This window comes from Poecile atricapillus, chromosome 11, assembly GCF_030490865.1.
Source record: "Poecile atricapillus isolate bPoeAtr1 chromosome 11, bPoeAtr1.hap1, whole genome shotgun sequence".
Lineage (NCBI taxonomy): Eukaryota > Metazoa > Chordata > Aves > Passeriformes > Paridae > Poecile > Poecile atricapillus.
In genome coordinates, this window is record NC_081259.1 from 2,471,984 (window position 1) to 2,493,864 (window position 21,881).

Genomic DNA, 21,881 nt, shown 5'->3' on the forward strand with positions numbered 1-21,881 from the left:
TCAGCGATGGGGTGCAGTCATGCCACACCATGTATTTTATTTGCTTTATTTTTGCAGACAGCTAAGAAGCACAGCCTAGGCTTTGACGACCAATGAACGATACACACCTGAAGGAGCTGCGCCTCAAAACTGAACCGCAACAAAGCCACGGCGATGCGGTCACTGGTGTCCGTTTGCCTCCGCTGCCCAGCCGGGCTCGGCGCGGTGAGCTCCGGCAGCCCCGACGGGCACCGGGGCCAGGGAGGCGTCCCCGGCAGCACCGTGAGGGGAGCGCGGCGGCGGGAGCTGCGCGATGTCCTCCGCGCTCACCCGTGGCAAACCGAAAAATAACCCTAAAGAAGGGGGGGTGGATTTTTAATTTAAAAAGCCACATAAAATGTTATAAATGTTTGTGCCTTGTGGAGCCGCTGGCGGACGGAGAAGTCCCGCACCTGCCGTCCACCCCCTCAGGGAGCGGGGCCACTCCCGGGGCCGGCTGAGGCGTCCCCGGGCAGCACCGTGAGGGGAGCGCGGCAGCTGGAGGCGGCTCGGTACCCTCCACGCTCACCCGTGGCAAAACCGGAAAAAAATACTAAAGAGATTGAAAAATAAAAATTTTAAAAACCTAAATAAAATGTTATAAATGTTTGTGGCTTGTGGAGTCGCCGGCGGGCGGAGGAGCCCCGCACCTGCCGTCCCCCGCCCCAAGGGAGCGCGACCGCTCCCCCTGCCGCGGGCTCGCAGCAACCTGTTGGTGCGGGCGCTGCCGGGCGGCGGGAGGAGCCCCTCGGAGGGGCGGCCGGGCCGCTGACAAAGGCGGAGCAGCGGCAGCCCAGGGCCGCCCCCGGCAGCGGGGCCCGGCGGGCAGCGCGGGGCTGGGGCTGGGGCCGGGGCGCTCGCACAAGATGGCGGTGGGGCGGCGGGAGAGCGCGCTCCCCTCGTAGATGTGGCCGCGGCGGCCCCTGCTCCCGGCGCCCGGCGGGGCTTACATGGCGCTGGAGGACCTGCTGCTTTGTCTCTGCTTCTCCGCCCTCGCTGTCCTGACCGTGCAAGGTGGGTGAGGAGGGAGAGGAGGGTGGGAAGGGGTCGGTGCCCCCCAGCCCGCGGGCGGCCGCGGTGCCACCTGCCCTCACATGGGTAGTGGGCGGCTCCGCGGGGATGCGCTCCCTGGCCGGTCACCCGCTGTACCAGTCCTTCTTCCCCTTTAGTGGCCATTTACCCCAGTTGTCCTTTCTTCCCTTAGTGGCCGTCCCGTCCCTCCGTGGCCATTTCCCCCCCTCTCCTCATCCCCTTCTTTCCTCCAGGTCGGACGATAGCTGTGCTCATGGCCCATGCCTAGATGGTGCTTCCTTTAGGGTCATCATTTAGGGGGTGATATTGGGGTGACACTTGCCACAGGAACTCCTGTCAGTGTATGGGCTGGGGGGGACAGCAGACCAGCAGCAGCAGCAGCATTCCACGGCCTCTGCCTGGACAGTGGCAAGTTTCCGCCAGAGGGCCAGTGCCTGTGCCAGGGTGGTGGGGAGTGAAGCGCTTGTCCGGCACAGGGTGGCTGAGAGCAGACCCAGGTGTCCAGCAAGGCTGTGAAGGGGATCCTCGCTTCCTTTGCCCTGCTCCTGCTGGCATGGGACACACGGGTAGGCAGATGTCCCGTTGGTCAAGGAAGTGACCCAGGAATAGCCATGCTCCTCGCGCTCGTGTTTTGTAATGGTTACGCAAACGGCGCCGTGCGAGGGCACACGTACACGGCCGTCGGGCTTGTTGGTGGCTTTCTGTGGTTGCCATCGAAGTTTTGCATTGAGGGTCCGCTGAACTGTTGGACCTTGGGGTGTGGGGTTCGTTCTCTGTGTGTGCACACAGCCTGCAAAAGGTTTTGTTCTCATCCCCGAGAAGGGTTTGGAAAGGTACAGGCTGGCAGATCCACACCAAAAAATGTGAGTGTGTGCCAAGGACTTGCTTTCGTTTAAAATCCCCCTAAACAGGGTATTGTGGTGCAGGAGCCATTCTTATGTCATTATACATTTTTATTCCTTTTATGATGCATTCAGGTTCAGCAGAGCATAATAACAGCACGTGGACGGCTGCAGGGTTGTTTCTATTTTCTTTCTTTTTTCTCAGAACCTTGTGAGCTGCTGTTAAGGGTAGGTTATGATTCAACATAGGTGCAGCTTTATGGTGGCTGTTGTGGAAGTGAATAACAGTCCATGTAAATGGCCTATTGTCACCAGTGAGTGTGGGTTTTCCTAGATGGATGGCAGGTTGTGACCCCACCAGCAGCCGTGTGAGTAGCTGGACTGAGTGGGAGCTGTGTCTCCTGTGTGTTTGAGCAAACAGCCAAGTGGATCCCAAGGCTTGTAATGGAGAACAATCATTTAAAAAGAAAAAAAAAAAAAAACAAACCAGAAAAAATGGGGGTGGTGGAGTGGATGTTGCTTTTTCCAAAACCACTTTAACAAGAAAACTTTAGATGGTTTGCGAGAATTTGCAGTTGTGGGTTCTTGGTGTTTCTTGCAAGCAATTAGACAACTAGTGAAAATTGTTGCTGTTTGTTTTCTAACAATGGGCCACATCTTGTATAGGGAGGCAGTGAGTGCATCTGCACAGTCCTTGGACGTGCTGCTGGGTACGTGTGGATGTGCTTTCCAACAGGTGGGTTTGATTCTGAAAAGAAAAACATGGACTTGTTTCAGTCTGAAATTAATTTGGCAGAGGATTGAAATGGTTTTGGGAAAGTCTGTGTTTGATCCCAAAGCCTCATGTGTTTTGATCCAAAGTTCAAGCCTCACCGGGTATGAAGTACCTAGGAGAGAAGTAGAGTGTAAAACCTTCCCCCCTCCAGACTTGATGGAAGCAGTGCCAGTGTGTGCACTTGCTGGGGATGGGATCCAGTGTTTTCTGCTGTCTGACTTTGAGCCTGTTTTCCCTGCAGTAACAGGAAAGGGGTTTAAGGGAAAAAAAAACCAAGCACTAAACAACCCCTTTTCAGTTGACTTCAACAAGGGGGCTGTGCTGGTTCCTTTCCTTGGGACTCTCTACAGGGGATGTGTTGGTGGAAGTGCGCTGAGCTTTCCATCCGAGGGATCAGCTGAAATCCATCTGGGTTTGTATAGTTTGGTTTTGTGGTTGAGTTCTCCTGCTACAGAACAGATTTCCTTTTTCGACATCACCTCACTTGAGTTGTGATTTGTTTTATCCTTCCTGTCGCGTTCGCCTTGGCGGCGTGACCCCGCAGCCGCTGCCTGCCGTGCGAGCCCGTGCCGGGGAAGTCGGCGTTGCCATTGTTCGTGTCCCTGCTGCTGCGGCCACCTGCGCTTCGCAGGATGTCACCTACCTGTCACCGGCCCTGTGACCGCGGGATTGCGGTGTCACCGGGATGGGCACTGCAGGGAAGGGCTGTTTCCTACAGGCCCCGAGAAACGGGGGGCACTGACACTGCAAAACATCGTGCACACAGCGCTGGTGAGGCTTCACCTGTATCCCGTTTCCAGGGGCAGCGTTCTCGCTGCCGTTGTGCTGTGCCTGTTGTGACAGTGGCAGTCTCCAAGCCAGGCATGGGAGTTCTTTTGCTGGCATTTCTGTTTCTCTTCTGGTGCGTGAAGCTGAAGGAGAAACTGCTCAGATTTGGTTCTGGTTTTGTCTCTCCTGTTTTCCCTAGCTTTTTCCTTTTTTTATGTTTGGGTTTTTGGTTTTTTTTGTGCCTCCAAGTCCAAAGTGAAGTAGAATGGGCTCATTTTCGGGCATATCCCCCTCTTTTGCAGCAGACTTTCTCCTGGCAGCTGTAGCAGGTTTGATCTGCTGTGGGGGCCCCATGGGGATGGGTGACTGCTGGTGGTACATGAGACACTTCAGAATGGCGCAAGTAAGAGTTGGAAAATATTTGGCAGTCTGCCTTTCCCTGGGGATGAAGTGGGATGATTTTCCCTGCATGCAGCCTGATTTGGAGATGGAGACAGCTTCTGTGGGACAGCACAGGTGTCTCTGCACTGGGGGCACTCAGTTTGTGAAGTGTTGGGGTGGGCTGTGGCATACAGGGCATCTCTCCTGTGTGCCCACTGTGATCCTGGGCCAGTTACTTCATCTGTGCTGGCATCCTCATGGCCCATCTTTAGCCAAACATGGAGATGCTCCTCTCTTTCAAAGGTGAGGATGAAATCCATCAATAAGTATTCAGCACATACATGATTTTTCTCACTCTAGTGCACAGCTATCCTGAGGGCAGAGTGCTGTGTTGTCCCACGGGTTTGTGACTCCTGATACCATATTGCTTGCCAGATGATTTGAATTCTTACCTCCCTTGGAGCTGCTTTTCCAAAGGCTGGCTGTTCTCCCAGGGGAAAAAATCTAGGTGCTTGTGGACCAGTCTGGGCATTTGCAGCATAAGAGACGCTGCTTGCACAATTTACACGCTCCTCTCCTGGTTAAATGGCTTCAAGGCCATTAAGCCTAGTCATGGTTATATAATTAAGTTGGGAATTAATATTTAATCTGATTGTAATTTGTTGCTGGAATCCATCCCAAATTTTATCTCTGCGTGAGGTGAGTGGGTACCTGAGGGAAAACTGAGGCCAGTGTTATATGCAGGGTATTTTTTGCGTGAACACTAGGAATTACAAGTCTGCCTTGGGTGACAGGATCCCTAACCTTTACAAACCCTGAGTGATCATAGTCATTTTGTTATCAGTAGGAAGCAAATGTTTGTTTTATAGTCAGCTGTAATACTAGAGGGGATATGGTAAATCCTTGTTATCAGTATTTGCCAAGTGTACTTTGGGCCAAAATCAACTCTGGTGCAATTTTGTTACTTTCTGGAGAAGAACTGGATCCACTTGCTTACAGTATTTTTAGCTGGTTTTTGAAGTTGAAGAGGTGTAATTATCCCATCCAGTTGTCTGTTCCTCTCCCTTTTCTTTTTCTCAACAATTCCTGGACCTGCTGATCAGTCATAATAAGTTTGGACATGGAGAATTCGGAGTTTTTGAAAACAAGTGACCAAGTAGAGGCATTAGATGCAGTTTCTGCATGGACTGAAGGAGAGGCACTGGAAAACCCACCTGTGGAAGAACCTGAAGTGCCTCAATGGCAGGAAGAGCTTTGAGCAAATCATGAACCTTGTTTAGGTAGGACTGGGCAATCCACTTACAAGGCATAAAACTGCAGGAAATCATGATCTCAAGTCTTTGTATCCACTTGATTATTTTTGAGGTCTTTTCTGCTGTAAAACATTACTTATTATTACACCAGCATTTGTGTTATGGGACTTGGTGTCTGTTTTGCTTTCCTCTCTTTTTGGGAAAGCACTTCCAAACACAGCATTTGGAGTTGCTGTGACTTTGGCCCTTTTCATTGTCTTTGTGTTGGTCACTTGCTGTCTCTGCCTCAGTTTCCCCAGTTGTTCCCAATGGGCAGAGGATGCTGTTACACACTGTAGACATGAAGAACAGCATCACTCTAAGTACCATTATTGCATTTATTAAATCCCTTGAGTAAGTGGGAGTAATTATTAATTTATTTAATCATTTAAATTATTAAATCCCTTGAGTAAGACCTCCAAATATTACTTTTGCTTTTCTGACTTAACAGCTTGTTGGTGAGAGGATCCACAGTTGCTAACACTGAATCTGCCACCTTCACAGAAAGCAGCATTGAGCTGTGTTTTCACAAGCCCTCCTAGAGCTGCCAAACCCTCCACCAGACATGGGGGGAAGTCTGAAGAGCTTCTAATTTGTTTGACTATTACTAGTATAGTATGCTGAAGTCATCTTTGAAACACTGTTAAATTTCCTAATTCTGAAGAGTGATGGAGGCTTCAAGGGAGAGGAAGAGCTGGTCAGTGTTTCCTTGTAGGAAGGTAAAAATCTGCTGGAGTTGCAGCTGCTGAGAGGGAAATTCCATGGGAGAGCCAAACCAGGTGTCTGAGTCTATGTAACACTGTCCTGTTTGCAGGTGTCAGGACACTTTGTGAGTGTGTAGGTCATGGAGCTTCTCCCTTGGACGTGTTTTTGTTCATGTCACTGATGCCCTTTGGTGTCTCTGAGTCAGATCCTCTCCTGCTCCTAATCCATGTGATCCTGCTGTTGTGATATGGGCTTGCTTTATCTGAGAAGTCCAGCAGCTGCTGTGTCTTATCTCCGTGGGTAATAAACATGCTTTGTGGTGGTTGTGATAAGCAATTACTGTGTTCCAGGGAAACTTTCGTATCAGATGTTCTCAAATTATTTAAAAATCTTTATCAGCATTTTAAACACAATTGCCTTTTATTGCTGTATGAAATTCAGCTGAGCTATGGAATAACCTGGTTTATTCTATCTTGTTTTTTTATGTTATAATTTTTTTTACAGATCTTTCATGGAGTTCTTGAGGACAGGTCGTTAATATTAAAGGTGTGTTAATGAAATGTGAGCATCCCCAAGGTTTGCTCTCAGCCCAGATGGGTGGGAGAATTAAAATCTAGCATGTAAAAATATTGCATTTGTGCTCAATCTGCTGTGGCTCTTTCCCTTGTTCTGACGGACTTCCCTGGTCTCATTTCCTGCTTGGGTCTTTGAACCATGTTCCCGTTGGAGTTGGGATGGCTTAGCACCTTGTTAAATGTAAGGCTTTGGGAAATTAAACAGTTAAAATGGTGCTGGGATGGCAGAACTTGGTTGAGCAAACCTTGGATTCAGAAGCAATGCTAGGCTGGCAGCAGAGATGTGATAAAGTCCTTCATCTGTTTTACTATGTGCTGGGAAATGTGCATCCTTGATTGTTTCTAAATTGACTGTCAATAGATGATAAAGTTAATTGGTGTGACCAAAAGGTCATTACTTAATGAAATGGATTTCCCATGCCCTGTCAATACACTGAAAGTTTTGGCAAAATCTGACTGTTTATGTACTCAGGGCTTTGATAAATCTTTTTTCAGAGGCATTGTCGGTGGTTGCAGGTTCCAGACTTACCTCAGGTTTTGCACTTAAGGCAGGACTGCCCTGTGGCTCTTGGCTGGCTGTTGGATACAGCTGCAGAATGGGTGCATGTATTTTCCAGACAAAAGTGGAATGTTCCCTGATACTAAAACTAGTCAAGAGTTCACTGATGATTTTTTTCTGTGCATGTGAGAAGGCTTTTATGTTCTCTTGGAAATCTTTGTCTCTTTTTTGCTGATGATCTAGTGAAAATGTGCCCTTACCTTTCTGGGGTTATCTGTGCTGCTTTAAAGGAATGATGTGCATGGTCCTCCTAATTACACAGAGAGATTGAGCCAGTTTGAGCCCATTTCTATGCCCTGGCAGTCCCATCCACCTACCTGTCTGTCTGTCTGTGGCAAAGCCTTGAAAAAGCTCATAACGAAAGGACAGGAAGCTTTTCATGGAAAGAAAAACCAAACCAAGGACTGGGGAGGGTGGAGTATTAGCAAGTGTTCAGGCTGATGTTGGGGGGTCAGCATGTGGTTTGGGGATGGGACCTGCCCCTGGGTGGGAGATAAGGGGCTCATTGGAGGTTATCTTTAGCAGAGGGGTACAGAGTGTGGTGTGGAGTGGAGGAGCTGGGTCTGCTGGCTTGGCTCCATTGTTCTTCTGCTTGATAGGTATTTCCCCTTGTCAGGGAGGCTGGGACAGCTCTGCTGTTGGAGAATTCAGGCTGTGACAGGAGGGTGAGCATATTCTTCACAGGTCTGTGTGGCTCCTGAAGGCACTTCTGAGGGCACTTGGTGTTTCTCCATGGCAAGGCATCTTGGCAAAATACCCTCAGATAAGATAAAAGGGGAAAAACAATCCCAGGATCTGATCCAACACCAGCTCCTTTGCTGGGTTGGCAAAAATTGTTTAGATTTTCCCTCCCAAGAATGGTTTTGTAAACATAATACTGCCTATTAGCCATGCAAATTACTGTCATTGGTGGCAATTGTTGTGATGGAAAGATAAGTATCTTGAAACTCTGGTTTGATTCACCCCTCCTGCCCCCCCAGCTTGCTAACCAGTTGTTTGTGTCAGTGCTGATTGCAGCTTTTGTCAGAGAAATCAAAATATTGATCAAATTTATTTAGCTCTATGTTCCCTAGGTCACAGTAAATGCAACTTTTCTTTCTTTTCCTTTGTACTCTGTTTCTCTGTACTGAAAACAAAAGGAACGGTTCCTCAAGAAGATGAACCATACGTTCCCGAAATCAAAAGTCATCCACTTGAAGAGGGTCCTTAGGAGCAGACTTCCTATCTGGAGGCTTTCCTCAAGAGTCTGTCAGTGGAAAATCTGGCGAGCAGCATTACCACAAGTACTATTGTAGAGTTTTCTTTACATGCAAAGTGGGGAGAGATGGAAGTTTCTCCCAGCTGCTGGCAGAGAAGAGCTTCCCATTTACTTCATGCTTGTGGCTGCTGCCAGGATTTGCTGTTTAGCAGCAGAGGAGTTAAGTGAGGGGTGAAAGGCTTCAGCAGCACTTCCGCATCTGGGCATGAGGCTGAGCTGTCAGATCATTCTTTGTTTTTTACACCAGTGAAGGCACTTAGGATAGTTCAATATGTTTAAGGCAAGCAGTATATTGTGCTGCCTTTTTGTGTACTGTGGGAAGCTGAGATGTTTCTTGTTCCAGGTTGAATGGTTGTACTTGAAAAAGAGCATCTCTTAAAAAGAACACCCATTTCTAACTTAAACATTTGCTGTGGGTGCTTGTCCATCACAGCCCCTCGGGAGGCTGGTTTGACGTCCTCGCTCAGCGATGTGCACCTTCAGTTTGAGTTCACCCAGCTGGGGTTTGTAGGGGTGTGTGAAGACAGGTACTGGTGTGAAGAGCCTCCCTGTGAGGATGTGTACCCTCACTGAATTTCCTGATAACCTCTTTACTGAGCCAAGTACATGCAGGTCCTTAAGTTTTTCACCTGTTTTCCATCCATAATCTCAGCCTTCTACAGTAACAGTAGTAAGTAAGCCCTGCTTTTCTCAGCAGTCAGGTGTTTGCTCAGCTGGGGAAATCTTTTACTGCTTCAGTTCAAAGCCTGACTTCTTGGATCTAGACCGTGCAGATCCCTGGGGCACCAGTTCCTCCCAGCTCAGTGCAGAGCTGCCATTCAGCTCAGACAACCAGTCTGAAAGCTGGATGTGGCTTTCCAGATGTGATGGGATCAGAGCCAGCCAAGGGAAAAGTAAAGAAACTTTCAGCTCCAAAAGTGTCTCTTTGCAGAGCAGCCAAGCTGCTGCTGAAGCAGATTTGGGGGGTTGCAGCAGGATGCTCACATGCAGGAAACCAGAGGAAGCATCAGGATGGGGCACATCTGTGTAACTTCCATTTAGACTTTAAACAGAAAGGTTAAATTGGTATTTGGTATGTGGTATGTGCAGGCCTGTAAATGAAAATTCCTGAATACTTTTTTTGTGTATTTGAAAGTTTGTGAGGTTTAAAAAAATGCTGCCCTCATAGGGTGTATTTTCTTCTTGCCAGAAGAAAATTTGTTGGACTGCAAATTTGACAGAACTGATTTTTATAGCATTTTCTAAGCTGAACTAATTGTGTGTTTTGGAAGGGGGGAAAACAACAATGTGGATGTGTGTTTTTATATAGATTTCATTAAAAAGGTGACTTGGATTATTCTGCACGTTTTCTGAGAAATGTAAATGTTTCTGCTGGAAAATGCAAGTGATTATAGGCTGGTGACTAACGAATAATCCTTGGCTAATATGGGTTGGACTCAAGTTAATCTCTGCTCAACAGTAGTAAAAGTTGGATAAAGGAGATTTTGCAAGGCTGTTGTTGACCTGAACATGAGAATGATCACACAGCATTCCCTGAAATAAAACTGGCTCTCTGAAAGAAACATCATTCTCACAATTTGTTCCTAACAGTAGAGAAGGAGCTGTTCAAAGTGGCCCACAATGGCTTGGTTATGAAGATGAGGGTTTCTCATGTGCTGGTGTTATGAGCTGAGGCACAACAGACCTCATTAAAGGAGGAGCAGCAGTAATTAGTCTAGATTAATGGAAATAAGTCTGGTTTTAGTAATAAATGAAGTTGGATTCCTTGGTCCAGAGCAGCCAACATCTATAGTGCTCATCTAGCAGTTGAATGCACAGAGGCAAAACTCTCCTCACTGTTGAGAAAAGAGGGTGATCTGGAGTGTTTTTGTTGAAATCTCAATGTAAATCCAGGTGTTGTTTTCAGATGTGTTTTGGTGAAATAAGCAGAAGGCCAGAGACAGCCAGGGAGAAGCATCACATCCGAGCCTGGATCCCCGTTGATCCAGGAGGGCCCCAAAGTGGTGTGACAGTCCTCAAAAGGATTCTGCTGCTCAGATACTGTGTGTCGAAAGCGTGTCCTTCACCATTTGGAAGTACACCCGGGCTTTTTACTGCTTTGTCCTCAAACTGTCAGGTTTCAGCTGGCTGCAGCTTTGGAAAACAGAAAGATTTATGTGCTCTGAAGAGAAACTTGCGCTGACAGTGGGTAAATGCACTGTAGATGCTGGAAAGTTAAACAGCCTAGTATGTGTGAGGCATTTTTGAAATAGGTTGTGAAATGTATTTTTCTCCTGTTGTTACGATAGATGTAAGTTTAAGTTTGGAAATGGGAGGGCAGATTTCCACCCATTCTGACCCTCTGTTCTAACCATGTTCAAAAGTTTGTACTGCTCCTTGTTTTCCTCCACCTTCATGTGCATTCCTGTAGCCACAGATATGGCTGTTATATTGCCATTTTTCCTAACACAATCCCTGAGAGCTGTAAGAGATCACTTTGGTCTTTGGATGGTAACTGAGTTTCCAGATCACAACCAGATACTGTCTTTTCAAACAGGACTAAGTAAGAAATTAAGCCAGGAAGATTAAAGTCCCAAGGTGGACACGTCCTTGGTAAGATCATGCATGTCTAGCTCTGAGCACCCCTTTGACTTAACAGTTTATCATCTCCCATTTTATTATTTTCTCTGTCAAACCTCCTCTTTTATCTGCTATTGTGCCAGCAAGTCTGGCTGGCTGCATTGATAACATACCTGTGGATAGGTGATAACAGAAAGAAGCAGAGCAGGTCTAGATAAAGCAGGGATGGTCCACGCCCATGGAGGGAGCTGCTGTCAGACTCTGCAGCTGAAGCCAGGCAGTGAAGCCCAGATGGGTTTTGTGACTTCCCGAAGGACATGTGGTGGGTGGTGACAAGGCTGTCCCTGGACAGGCTGGTGCTTTGTCAGGATTGCCCACGGTGTCTGTTCTCTGCAAAATTAACTCCTGCCCCAAATCCCCCTCACCTTTGTCTTGTGTTCCTGCACTGTGTGGGTGGCTTGTGTGTCCTTGTGTCCTCCCAGGGAAGTGGCGCCTCTCTTGGGGCGATGTGGGCTTGCAGTGACAGTCGTCTGCACTGCTATTAAAATGTGCTTTTCCATTAGTTCTCTTTGTTGCTGTTCTGAATTGTCTTCTCTTCCCCTGTGTGCTGGCTCATTATTTCTTATTAATTCATGGTTTGTGCAATTACCTGGGAAGTGCAGTAGAGTTGGCAGGAATTTGACGAGCCTGACTTCTCTTCTTGAGAGTAGACGACTTACTTTCGATGCAGCATGGGAGGGTTGGTTCTTGTCCTCTCTGAGTGACAAGTTGCACATCTAGGCCTTTCTGCAGGGACTCTGCAGGACAGGCTGGCTGTTTGGAGAGAGCTGGAAAACACTAGGAGCAGGAAGAGGGTCTATATGTGTATTTCCTTGTGCTCCTGGTAGGATTGAAACCAGAGCTGTTCATTGACATTCTGTAGCTGCTCTGCATTATGGCTTTACACCCTGCCCTGAAGACACACTCCAGACTTGAACCTCAGCCTATCAAGAGCAAACAAGAGAGGCTCTTTGTTTAGCTTCAGAAGACAGAATTGTACAATAAATAGTTCTAAATACATGCCAGGTGATTTTGTTTGTTGTGAAAGCTTTCGCCTCAGTCTTAGGAGTGTTTGTGTCTTGGGTTGTCACTGAAGTGACACGCCTGTAGAAGGGTTCTCTGCCCCTTTTTTTTGAAGACAGTATTTCAGGTAAGAACAGGAATGTGATCTGGTCTCTTTCTGAAGGGAGAAAGCCAGCACACAGCAAGATAAGAGGGCTGTCACTGATTAAAATGTGGCAGTTTGGCTGCTTGTACCTTGTGTTTTATTGTCAAATCCGTTGTGCCCCTGGTTTTCCTGTATGAATGCTCTTCTTTTTTAAGGGTTGTATTCATGCATTGACTTCCCAGCTGCTAGGAAGGACCTCTTCATGATGGAAGCTGGACTAAGCTGTTTCCTGGATGGCTTCACAGCTTGACTTCAGGCTGTTGGTAGGGAAGGAGCTTTACCTATCCTTCTCCTTCCATTTTTATTTTCAGGTGAACTGCAGAATCTCATTACCCACAGCAGTGGCAGGGCTTTGAAGATTTCTGACCTAATTATCTCATTTGCACTGTGAGTAGCAGTAAAATCCATGTGCTGTCAGGGGGACTTTGCTGTTGTGGCAGCTACACAGCTGTGGGAGAAACAGGCCTCGTGAAAGGGCTCGTGCAGAGGGTTTGCTTCTCATATTCCCAGTTGAACAGGTGCTGTCCTGCAAGACCTGGATAGGCTGAATGAGGTATAAGTGAGAAGTTACCATGTTCTGGACTCCATCTGAGGCCCTTCAAATGCCTTTTTTGGGTAATGTTCGTGAAGGTCCAGCTTAGAAGGGGCTGGGCCATCATCTGTGGAGGGGCTGTTTGGTTGTGGCATGATGGGCAGTTAAAAAAGTGGTGGGTTAAATACAGCAGGATTCAGTGATGTGTGAGAGCTGTGATAGAGCCAGGTATTTGCACATCATTTCTGAGACTCTCTTCAAGTCATGTGTCTCTATTTATGCCTGGATGTAAGGAATCTTCTGCTGTTTGAGTGAAATGGATCAAAATATTAACTCTAGCTATTCCCACCCTGCAACTTTAGTGAAGTGTTGCTACTTCTCTTGTGGGCAAGGAACTTGTGAGATAGGCATGGTCTAAATAACACTAAACTGTGTAGCAAGAAGGCAGGAAAAAGGAGTGTGGGAATATTTGGTGCCTTGATCATCAGTTGAAGGCAGAGGGATGAGAAAGATCTTTGATTATTAATATCTTTGATCTTGAAGATGATGAAAAATTCAGAAACATTACAGTGTGCTCCATCCTGGTATAATTTGTTGTGCCTTCTTGGGTTGGTATCTGTGTACTTCCTGTACTTTATGGAAACAGTACAAACCATGGCTGAAAAGATCAGGGTGATAGTTTGTTTTCAGGTAGCTGTCCCTGATGGTCTGTAAGAGCTGTTTTCTCTGACCTCCTCTCTAAGCTGTTGTTAGAATCATCTTCCAAGTTTCTGTACGGTTGTGGCTCGGTGGAAGGCAGTGGATCGGTTCCTGTGGCAAAACTGGGACCTGTCACAAAAGCTTGGCAAAATGCTGATTCCCTCTGGCATGGCATGAGGGTCTGAGTGAACCCTCCCAGTACTGATGTGAAGCCAACCAGTCTCTCCAAGCCTACTGCTTATTCCTAGCAACTCTCCCTGTGGCTTGTGTAGCCAGACCACTGACTGCTGAGTAAAACGAGTGTGTAAAGTCAAGTAATCCTTGTACATCTTGAGTATTGTTTTCCCTTTCTGTAGTTCCAGATAGCAGCTGGGAGAAAGTTGGTTTGGAAAACAAAGCTGTTAGGGACTGTTTGTTTAGACACAAGGCAAAATGAAAGTGGAAAACATAATCTGTCTGTCCCCCCCTCTGCCTCCCACCTTCTTTTTGTTTAAAATGTCCACATGCTATTTACTTTCAATAAACAAAAGATGTTTCTTATAAGCTGGTATTTACTAGTAGGGGTATGTGATTTGTTAGGAAACAGAAATCCCTGCTCGTGCCTATGTTTTCAAACTGGAGCAAGAGTTCATAATTTTATAGACCTTTCAAGAATAGATTTTCTAAAGCAAACAGTGAGGAACTGTTAAATTACAGCCATGTAAAAAAAACAGTGTAATAATGTGATTGCTCAGTAGTAATGGCTTTATTATTCTATAACAAATAGGAGTGCTTTGGGCTGCTGGGAGATAACATGGCTTTTCTGAGATAGCTTTGGGCTTCAGAAGAGAAGCCCATTTTAGATTGTTCTTTTCCTCGTGTTAAGGAGATAAGGAGTGTATGGGTATTCCCTTACCCCGGCTTTCTTCAAGGATCGGGGAAGGTGCTGCTTCCAGGAAAGCAATTCAGAGTTTCTCTCTAGAGCCTGAGAGCCACTGGAGTTTCACATTGCCCCTCTGAGTTAGACAGGGTGTCAGTCCACCAGCATTTGCTTGGGGTGTCTTTGTGATTTGTTTTCTCTTTAGAGGGAGTGGGAGAGCGATCATTCTCCCCAGAACTGTGGATGATGGATGGGGGCTGTGTCCGTGCCTCTCCTCAGCTCTGTCTGAGGTCACAAGCCCTGCAGGACTCCCAGGCAGTGCAGTGTTCAGGCCAGGGGCTTTGGGAATGAGCTGCTGTGGGTGCTGCTGAATTCTTCAAACCTCTGAGCATGAGCAGAAATGTCCTCGGAGTGTCTGCCACCGTCATGTCTGGATCCTGTCTGTACCTCGTCTACTCCTTGCTTCTCGCATGAAGCTTGAGCAAGTTGGGGTGCCAGATACCTGGCCTTGCCTCTGTGTTCCACGAGTCTGTCACCTCTGGATGTTGATGAGGATGCAAATGGCTGTTGGAGGATGGTCTGTGCTCCCTCGTGCAGCTCTGCCAGCTGTGGCTGTGTCAGTCACTTTGTCACTGCAGGTAGTGAGTGCAAGGCACGAGAGGCTGGGTGGTCTGAGCTGGAGCTCCTGCTTTCTCCAGCCTTGCAGCTCCCGTGTGTGTGAGGATGCCTGCCTGGAGCCTGGGTGGGATCCCTGACAGATGCATGCATGGTGTCCTGGCCCTCCTCCAGCTCCCAGTCATTGCAGTGACCTCTGCTGAGACACGTGTGTTGAAAGGGACCCATCTCCTCTGTTTATTCTTTTCTTTCTCCTGGTTCTCAACTTCTGCCTGGTATATTAGGCTTATTTCTGGCTGCTTTACACGTGTGCCTGCTGGAAAACCTTGTAACAGCTTAGTTGGGCTCTTGGAAGAAATTATCTGTGCAAAGAGAGCTGTGGCTTATAATGAAATAGCTTTACAGTGACATAGTTTTAGTGGTGCAGTGTGTCTCTGCTGGTTTTCAGGTTATTCCTGGACTAAAAATATGGCTCATTAAGACTTCTGGAACAGGATGTAACCATATTTTAAAGATATTCCTGTGTGTTATTACAAAGTAATTTAACTGATACTGCATTTGGAGACCTACTTTGTAGGATCCTTTATCTGAAGAGGAAGTTGAGGAGAGAATTAAGTGTGTGTGTTTCTGATGGTGAGGATGTGGTGCTGGCATGGAGGGCTGGGAGCTGCACTGGTGCCTGGTGCTGACTGATCAAAGCCACTGGACCAGCTACTCCCATTTCTGGTCTTCCCTGCCCTCAGACAACAAGAGAGTTAGAACTATGTGGAAAAGAGTTTAAAGACCTATTTCATTTGAAGCTGGATGCACTTGAGATGTGTCGAACAAATGGACAGTAGCCTTTCTTCTCCCTGGGGACAGCTTTTACATGGATGGGAAGCTACAGATGGGGCCCAAGGCAGAAATGCAAATAGGCAGGGCTGTGATACGAAGCATTTGGCAGCATCACAGGCTTAAAAGCTTCGTCCCCACGGCTGCTTGATCCTGCTTTCTCAGTTGTGCTGACACAGCTGGTTGTGGGCTGTACTGTGAACTGTGCGAGTGGAGCTTTGACCTCAAAACTGTGGGATTAGGGCCTTTGCTGCTGGCACCGTGAAGCTGGCCCAGCCCGGGCCATTCCAGAGCCGCTGTTGAGAAGCCCTCAGAGATGTACTCGCTGTGGTTACAGCTTTGCAGAGAGGAGCAGCAGCGAGCACAAACAGCTAATTAGTTTTTATAACCCTCTTTTGTTTGCTTTTGAAGACACGAGTCCTTCGAGTCGTTGGTTTGCTTGCCTGGCTCCCGTTCAGTGTGGTGACAATGTCAGCGTGGCTGTGCGGAGCTCAGGTTACACGGGGAGAGTTCAGACAGGTTTGGTTTCAGTACAGGTCTTGTCCCTGAGCTGTTCCAGCACTTTCCTGACAGGAGGCAATCGGTGTCAGAACAGGTTTGGCCCTGAGACTGTGAAAAAAAAAAAATAAAAAATGGCTTTGAGGGGCAGATCTCTCCCAGTAATGAGTTCAGGGGGCTGAACTGTTTTTTGTAGATGAAAAGGTCAGATCTGTTGCCTGGGTTATGTAGAAAGGTTTTGTTCTGGAACAGCCTGCTCCTGGTGAACTCCTGTCTCTGCTGAGCTGCCAGGCACTGCTCTAAACAGTGTTTTTCCTACATTTTCCTCATCAGTGACTGTTGGATAGGTCACTTTTTCCTAAATATTCCACTGTTGGGTTTTGAAGAATTTACTTTTTAGGTATGCTCATTTAAGGCTGTGAAGTTTTGAGTTCATATCAGCAACTGAGACAGCTTTAAACCCCCCTGGTTTTAAGCCTGCCCTACTTGGAGTTTGGTTTTAATCACAAGTTTTAACAAATTGAGTCTATTGAAAACATTCTCAGTGAAACACCCTCATTTTTTTTTCTCAGAAGCCGTTAGCTGTCTTCAAGAAACAATATTTTAATTGAAGCCATGATAAAAGCAGAGCGGCAGTGGTTGTTGTAAAGCTTAATTTATTAAACAGCCTTGTTTTTAATGCAAAAAAAAATCTGTAAAGAAAAAAAAAAGCTATGCGCTTTAAAACTGTCAAAATAAAACCTACAACTTTGAAGTCTTAAAATACTTTGGGAAATGCTGAATGTTTTTGACTGGTTATATGGAACAGCTGAACTGACTTAACTGGAACAAAATTAGAGGAACAAAGAGGTTTTGTTTCCAGAGTGTATTCTTTGCCCTTTGACAGCGCTGTCTGGCTCACACTCTGAGTTGGATACACGGAGCAGGTCGCTGTCAGCTTCCCCCTGCTTTGGTTAGACTTTCCACACAGACAACCCCACTGGAACAGTAATATGCTTATAAAAGAGCAAAAATTACAGGAAGATTCAGGGGCAAGAGCAGAATCTGAACCTGCCATAACTGTTGGGTTGGTTTTTTTGAAGGAGTCTGAGTCTTATATTGATGGAGCCACAATTCAGTGCTGGGTTTGGGGGTACCTCGGGCTAGCAGGGCTTTTCCTGGCTGGTAATTGGTGTTGCATTCCACACAACTGGACCTTCTCAGCATGGTCTTGAAGTAAGAGACTTGTTTTCCATGGAAGATGATCTGAAAGTCTGCCAGTGAGCTCTTCGCATGTATCCAGCAGCTTCCATCACTGAAAGAGTGAGGGACTGTCTGTGCACAGGGAATATCCCTGGCTTGGTACTGGCACTCTGGCTCTGGGAGGTGCTCATGTGCTCTGCTCTTCTGTCATTCCAGGCTATTTGCCTGAAAACAGCCTCTCTGAAAAGCCTGTCTTCTGTTAAGGAAGGGCAGACAGCAGGATGACATGAGCAGCTGAGAAGCAGGGCTCTTGTTTCCATGCAAATATCCTATAAAGAACAAAAGAGGGAAAGAAGAGTGTTCTGAGATGGGGTCTGCCAGCAGAAAGGCTCCAGAGTTGTTTTCCATGAGTAGCATCAAGTCCATGTGAATGTAATTTTTACACTGTTGTTGCTGTGGGTCTCATGGGTGAGTCACAGATGCTGCTTTTGTTTTGGGCTTCTCGAGGGCTAAATCCTCCTCTCTGTGGGAATTTTGCTGCTGAATTTGCTACCAGAGAATTAGGGCTTTTAGGATCTAGTGCTGAAATGAGGTACCTCTTGTTCCTGAATCTCAGCTTGTACAGGAGATAGGATGTGAATGAACTCAAGAGATGCCTTGTGTGCCCCTGGCTGTACCACTGTCTCTGGCTCTGAGGATGCCGAGGGCACATTTCACTGACTGTGGGACTGCACTGTGGTTCTTTCCCAGCGCATGGGAGAGTGCTTCCTTCCCTTTCGATGGCTAGGACCACTAGGAAAACGATGTTGTGAGCAGCAGCCTCGCTGGAGTTGACTTTGAATGTCTTGGGGAGGAGTTAGGACTGAAGATACAGACAGCCTATGTGATGTGCTTGAATTGATGTGTCAGTGGCTAAGAGCTCTTGGGGACTCGCTGCCATTCACTGCAGCAGGAGCTGGGGTAGTTTAAGCCTTGGCTGCTCAGTGCTGCCTCTAGTAGAGGAACCAGATTGATAATAAAGGCAACAGGAGTAAATGTACATCTGCCTCTTCTGTCACTGCCCCCAGCAAGGCAGAAACCTCCCTTCATCAGAATTCACGTCCTTTTCACCTACGGGTATCAAGTTGAGTTGCAAGCCAATTCAATGCTGGAGCAGATGCACACTGAATTTAGTAGCTTGCTTAGAAATAAGTATTAGCAAGATGTCAGAGAGGTTAGGCTCATTATGAGATCTCATTAATTCTGTGAAATACCCTGTAGAGAATATATTAATATTCTTATTCTGTTGACATACATTAACATATATAATAGTTGTATAATTGTTACTAATAATTGTGATATTAATAAGCTTCTACTTGTAGACAAGTCAAAATGGATATTCAGAAGTCCCTGTAGGTACTTCTAACTCACAGTTGGACAGAGGTGCTGGTGCCTACAGTGTGGTAAGAAGCTCCTCTACCTGCTCTTGTGTGTGACCCTGGAGGCCAGGTTTCACAGGTACAGTTGCTGTCTGTGCTGCTTGATTGGATCAAGCAGTTTGTGTCAGGAAGTTCCTATACTCTTGGCTGGAAATTACCATTCTCTACCTTGGAATTTGCTGCTGCTCAACAGAAGCACCTGAATTGGATGTGCCTGCTACTGTTCCATTGCAGTGGTGCAAAAGTCACCTTCAGCCTAAAACACTGGTTTGCAGAAGCCCATTCTGCTTTGCCTTTGCTCTCTCTGCTTTGCAAAGAGATCACTGTCAGTGACAGTCTCATCCTGTGGTCTCCTTTCTTACCAACTCCAGGCTTTTCAGATCTCTACCTTAGACGAGATAAAGGTCTCGGTTGTGTGTGTTATGTGTGCATAGTTGCCACCCTACTAGGCCAAATCTTGCCATTAGTTCTAACCAAAAGCCAGAGGGTGCCCTGATTTTAAATCATTAAAAGAAAAGACACATGGATCTTGAAAGGTTCTGGATTAAAATGTGTTCTTCTGTTTTCTTAAATGTAAGACCTGCTAACAAGCATATGGAGACCCACAGCGATTACAGTTCAAAGCTTGGTTCAAAGGGTGAAGCTCTTCTTGATTTATTGGAGAACATTACTCTGTGGCATATCTGAAAGCCAGATACAGGGTGACAAACCAGCAGGATTATGGCAAAGCAGTAATATTCAGGATTGTCCAAAGGAAGATTAACTTTTCTAGCCAGCTTTTACTGATGCAAATTGCCACCCACTGTGTTGCAATAAAGAGCAGAAATAACTAAATATGAAATGCTGACTTGTAAAGGGGAGTCATCTGAAGTGCTTTGTGTTGCAAGATTTCATGAGACAGGTTTTGAAATGTTCTGCTGCATTTACCTTTCAGAGAGGCCAGTTGTGCCAGCTGGCAGGTGCTCTCGGCAGTGCATCATCCTGGAGCTGTTTGGGGTGGAGCCTGAGTGCTGGAACATCCCGTCCGGCTCGCAGGGGTCAAAACAGGATTGTTCCCACTGGTGCCCTTTTTTTTTTTTTTTTTTTAAGAGATAAATTTTAAAAGGCTTTGTCCAGTGCAGGTATAAAAGTCTCCAGCTTGGTTTCAGTCTCTTTTTTTCTGGGCAACAGTTCCAAATCACTCCCTTCCCTGGCAGGGGGATGGCTCTCTAAAAGTACATCTTAGGGTTCTGGTCTTTAGGATCAATGCAAGTTGTGTTCAGTGAAGGTCTCTTTCATTAAGTTCCTATTATACAATATAAAGGACATTTTTCTTCCTAGTGTGACCCCATTGCTCTGTGTTGTAGGTAGCTTGCATCCTGGTGCCCTGTGTTACAGTTCCTGTTTCCTTTATGGATTGCTCTTTCCACTGCTCCCATTGTTAATCCTTACCTGCTTTGGGTTTTTGTGGTATGTTGGATCTTTCTTTTTTTTTCTTTTTTTTTTTTTTTTTTTTCCAGCCTGCATTAAAGTTATGTGTTCTTTACAGCAGACATCTTGGGGTTGATTTTCTTTTGGTGTTTGTGAAGCATCCAGTACAGTTTTGCAAGACCACCCCGAGCTAACCACTACAGCCTGTAGACCTTGCTCTGCTAGAGCTTAGAGGTTATGATTTCCCTGAGTTTTGCCAAGACCCTACTGGGCTGAGTCCAAAAGGTGGATTCAGACAGCACCCAGCTTCCCTAGAACTATGTTTCCAGCTTCAATCCTTGCGTTCTCTCCCCTCAGTCTAATTAAACCCCTCTGTAACGAATGCTGTGAAGCCAGCTGCCATGCTTTGGCAGGTAGCAAGCATAGGGCAGCGAAACCTCTAGCTAATCCATCCATGCTATGAAGTCATAAGAATCTTGTTAATTTTTAAAAAGCCCTTGATGCCCACTAATCCAAATCAATTTTAATTTCTTTCTTAAAGTCGTGCTTCCATTTAAGCTTCAGCTAAGAATTACAGCTAATTTGTTCGATTTTATAACAGTATAATTGAAAAAGTGATTTTAATGTCCTGGCAACCATATTCCCTTTCTTTGGTTGTTAATGAAAGAATCCATTAAAGTTAAATGATTTGGGCACAGATTCAAGTTGAATCGCCTGAATATTCTAGGGGAGTGTTTCTGACCATCTGCTGCTCTGTCATTGGCGTTTGTGTTGTAAATGGGACCGAGAGAAGGACTTCACAGGTCTTGTTCAAATCATTAAGCGTAAAATATCATTTTAATTTTCTGATCTCAGTGTAAACAGTGGAAATACTCAGGAGAGTTGGGACTGCTCTGGTCTGTGGGATCCTGTGCTCATAAATATCACTGCTGAGCAGTGCTCCCGCATCTTTCCAGGGGATCTTGTGGCTGTTTGTATTGATTACAGTACATCATTCAGCAGCAGGTTGTAAGTTCCTTCTAATGACAGGCAAGACAACTGGAAGTGGAACCTGTGAAGGGGAAAGCACATGTGATGGAGAAGTGTTTTTCCCGCTGCCTCCAGTCACACTCGCCGTTTCCGTCTGGCTGCAATCGGAGCGGTGCATCCTAGGGAGGGTTGGTGAGCGTGAACAAACACAACTAATAAATTACAGCAGCTGCTGCCACTCCTGCCTCCTTTGCAGAGAGCCAGGGTAGGTGAGGTGGGGCTCTGGGGCCGAGCTGGCACTCCAAGCACAAGCCTTGTACACCCAAGCAGGGGCAGAGTCAAAGGGCTTGTGTTCCTTTCCTGTAACACACTCTTGATCTTTCCTTTGCTGCCAAGCTTTCTTGCTGTCCTTGGTGACATGCAACACCCCTGACATGCTGGAAAGCAAGGTGGACAGTGAACCAGGCCATGGAGGTCACTGGAGGTGCCTTTGGCTCTCACTGGAGGTAGATGAGTCTTCAGGTGCACCATTAAAGCTAGAAGTGTGCCTGTTTTGCAGTGTGATAAAAAAAAGAAAATAAGATTACAGGTGGTATGTTTATTTTGAAATTGTAAAGTATAGCTCAAGTTTCTGGAGGTCTTTAAAATGAGGGAAAAGAAGAATGGGCACTCTCTGCTTGCTCCACAGCTTTACACTACGTTTTGTGTGTAAAATTTTGAGTTACAAAGGCTAAAAAATTGTTTGGTGGAGAGGACAGGATGTATTAACTGGGAAGTTTGGCTGCTGGATTAAGACTTGGAGTGGGGACACTGTTTCATTCCTCTTAGACTTTTCCCAAGGTTTAGCATTGGGTATGCTGCCCTTTGTTTTGTTTTTTATTTAAATACGGTAGGGTG

The 21,881-nt window shown here is 46.4% G+C and overlaps 1 protein-coding gene across 4 annotated transcripts in view; it reads left to right on the forward strand.

Annotated features, from left to right (window-relative positions):
- The first annotated feature begins 836 nt into the window (after positions 1 to 836).
- Positions 837 to 21,881, forward strand: part of IGDCC4 (immunoglobulin superfamily DCC subclass member 4) — an 86,976-nt gene continuing 65,931 nt past the window's right edge. For all 4 annotated transcript variants that reach the window (XM_058847187.1, XM_058847188.1, XM_058847189.1 and 1 more), the window contains exon 1: positions 837 to 1,032. In XM_058847187.1, the coding sequence (XP_058703170.1) occupies positions 924 to 1,032 (109 nt within the window). In that variant the 5' untranslated portion in view covers positions 837 to 923. The remainder of the gene's footprint in view (positions 1,033 to 21,881) is intronic.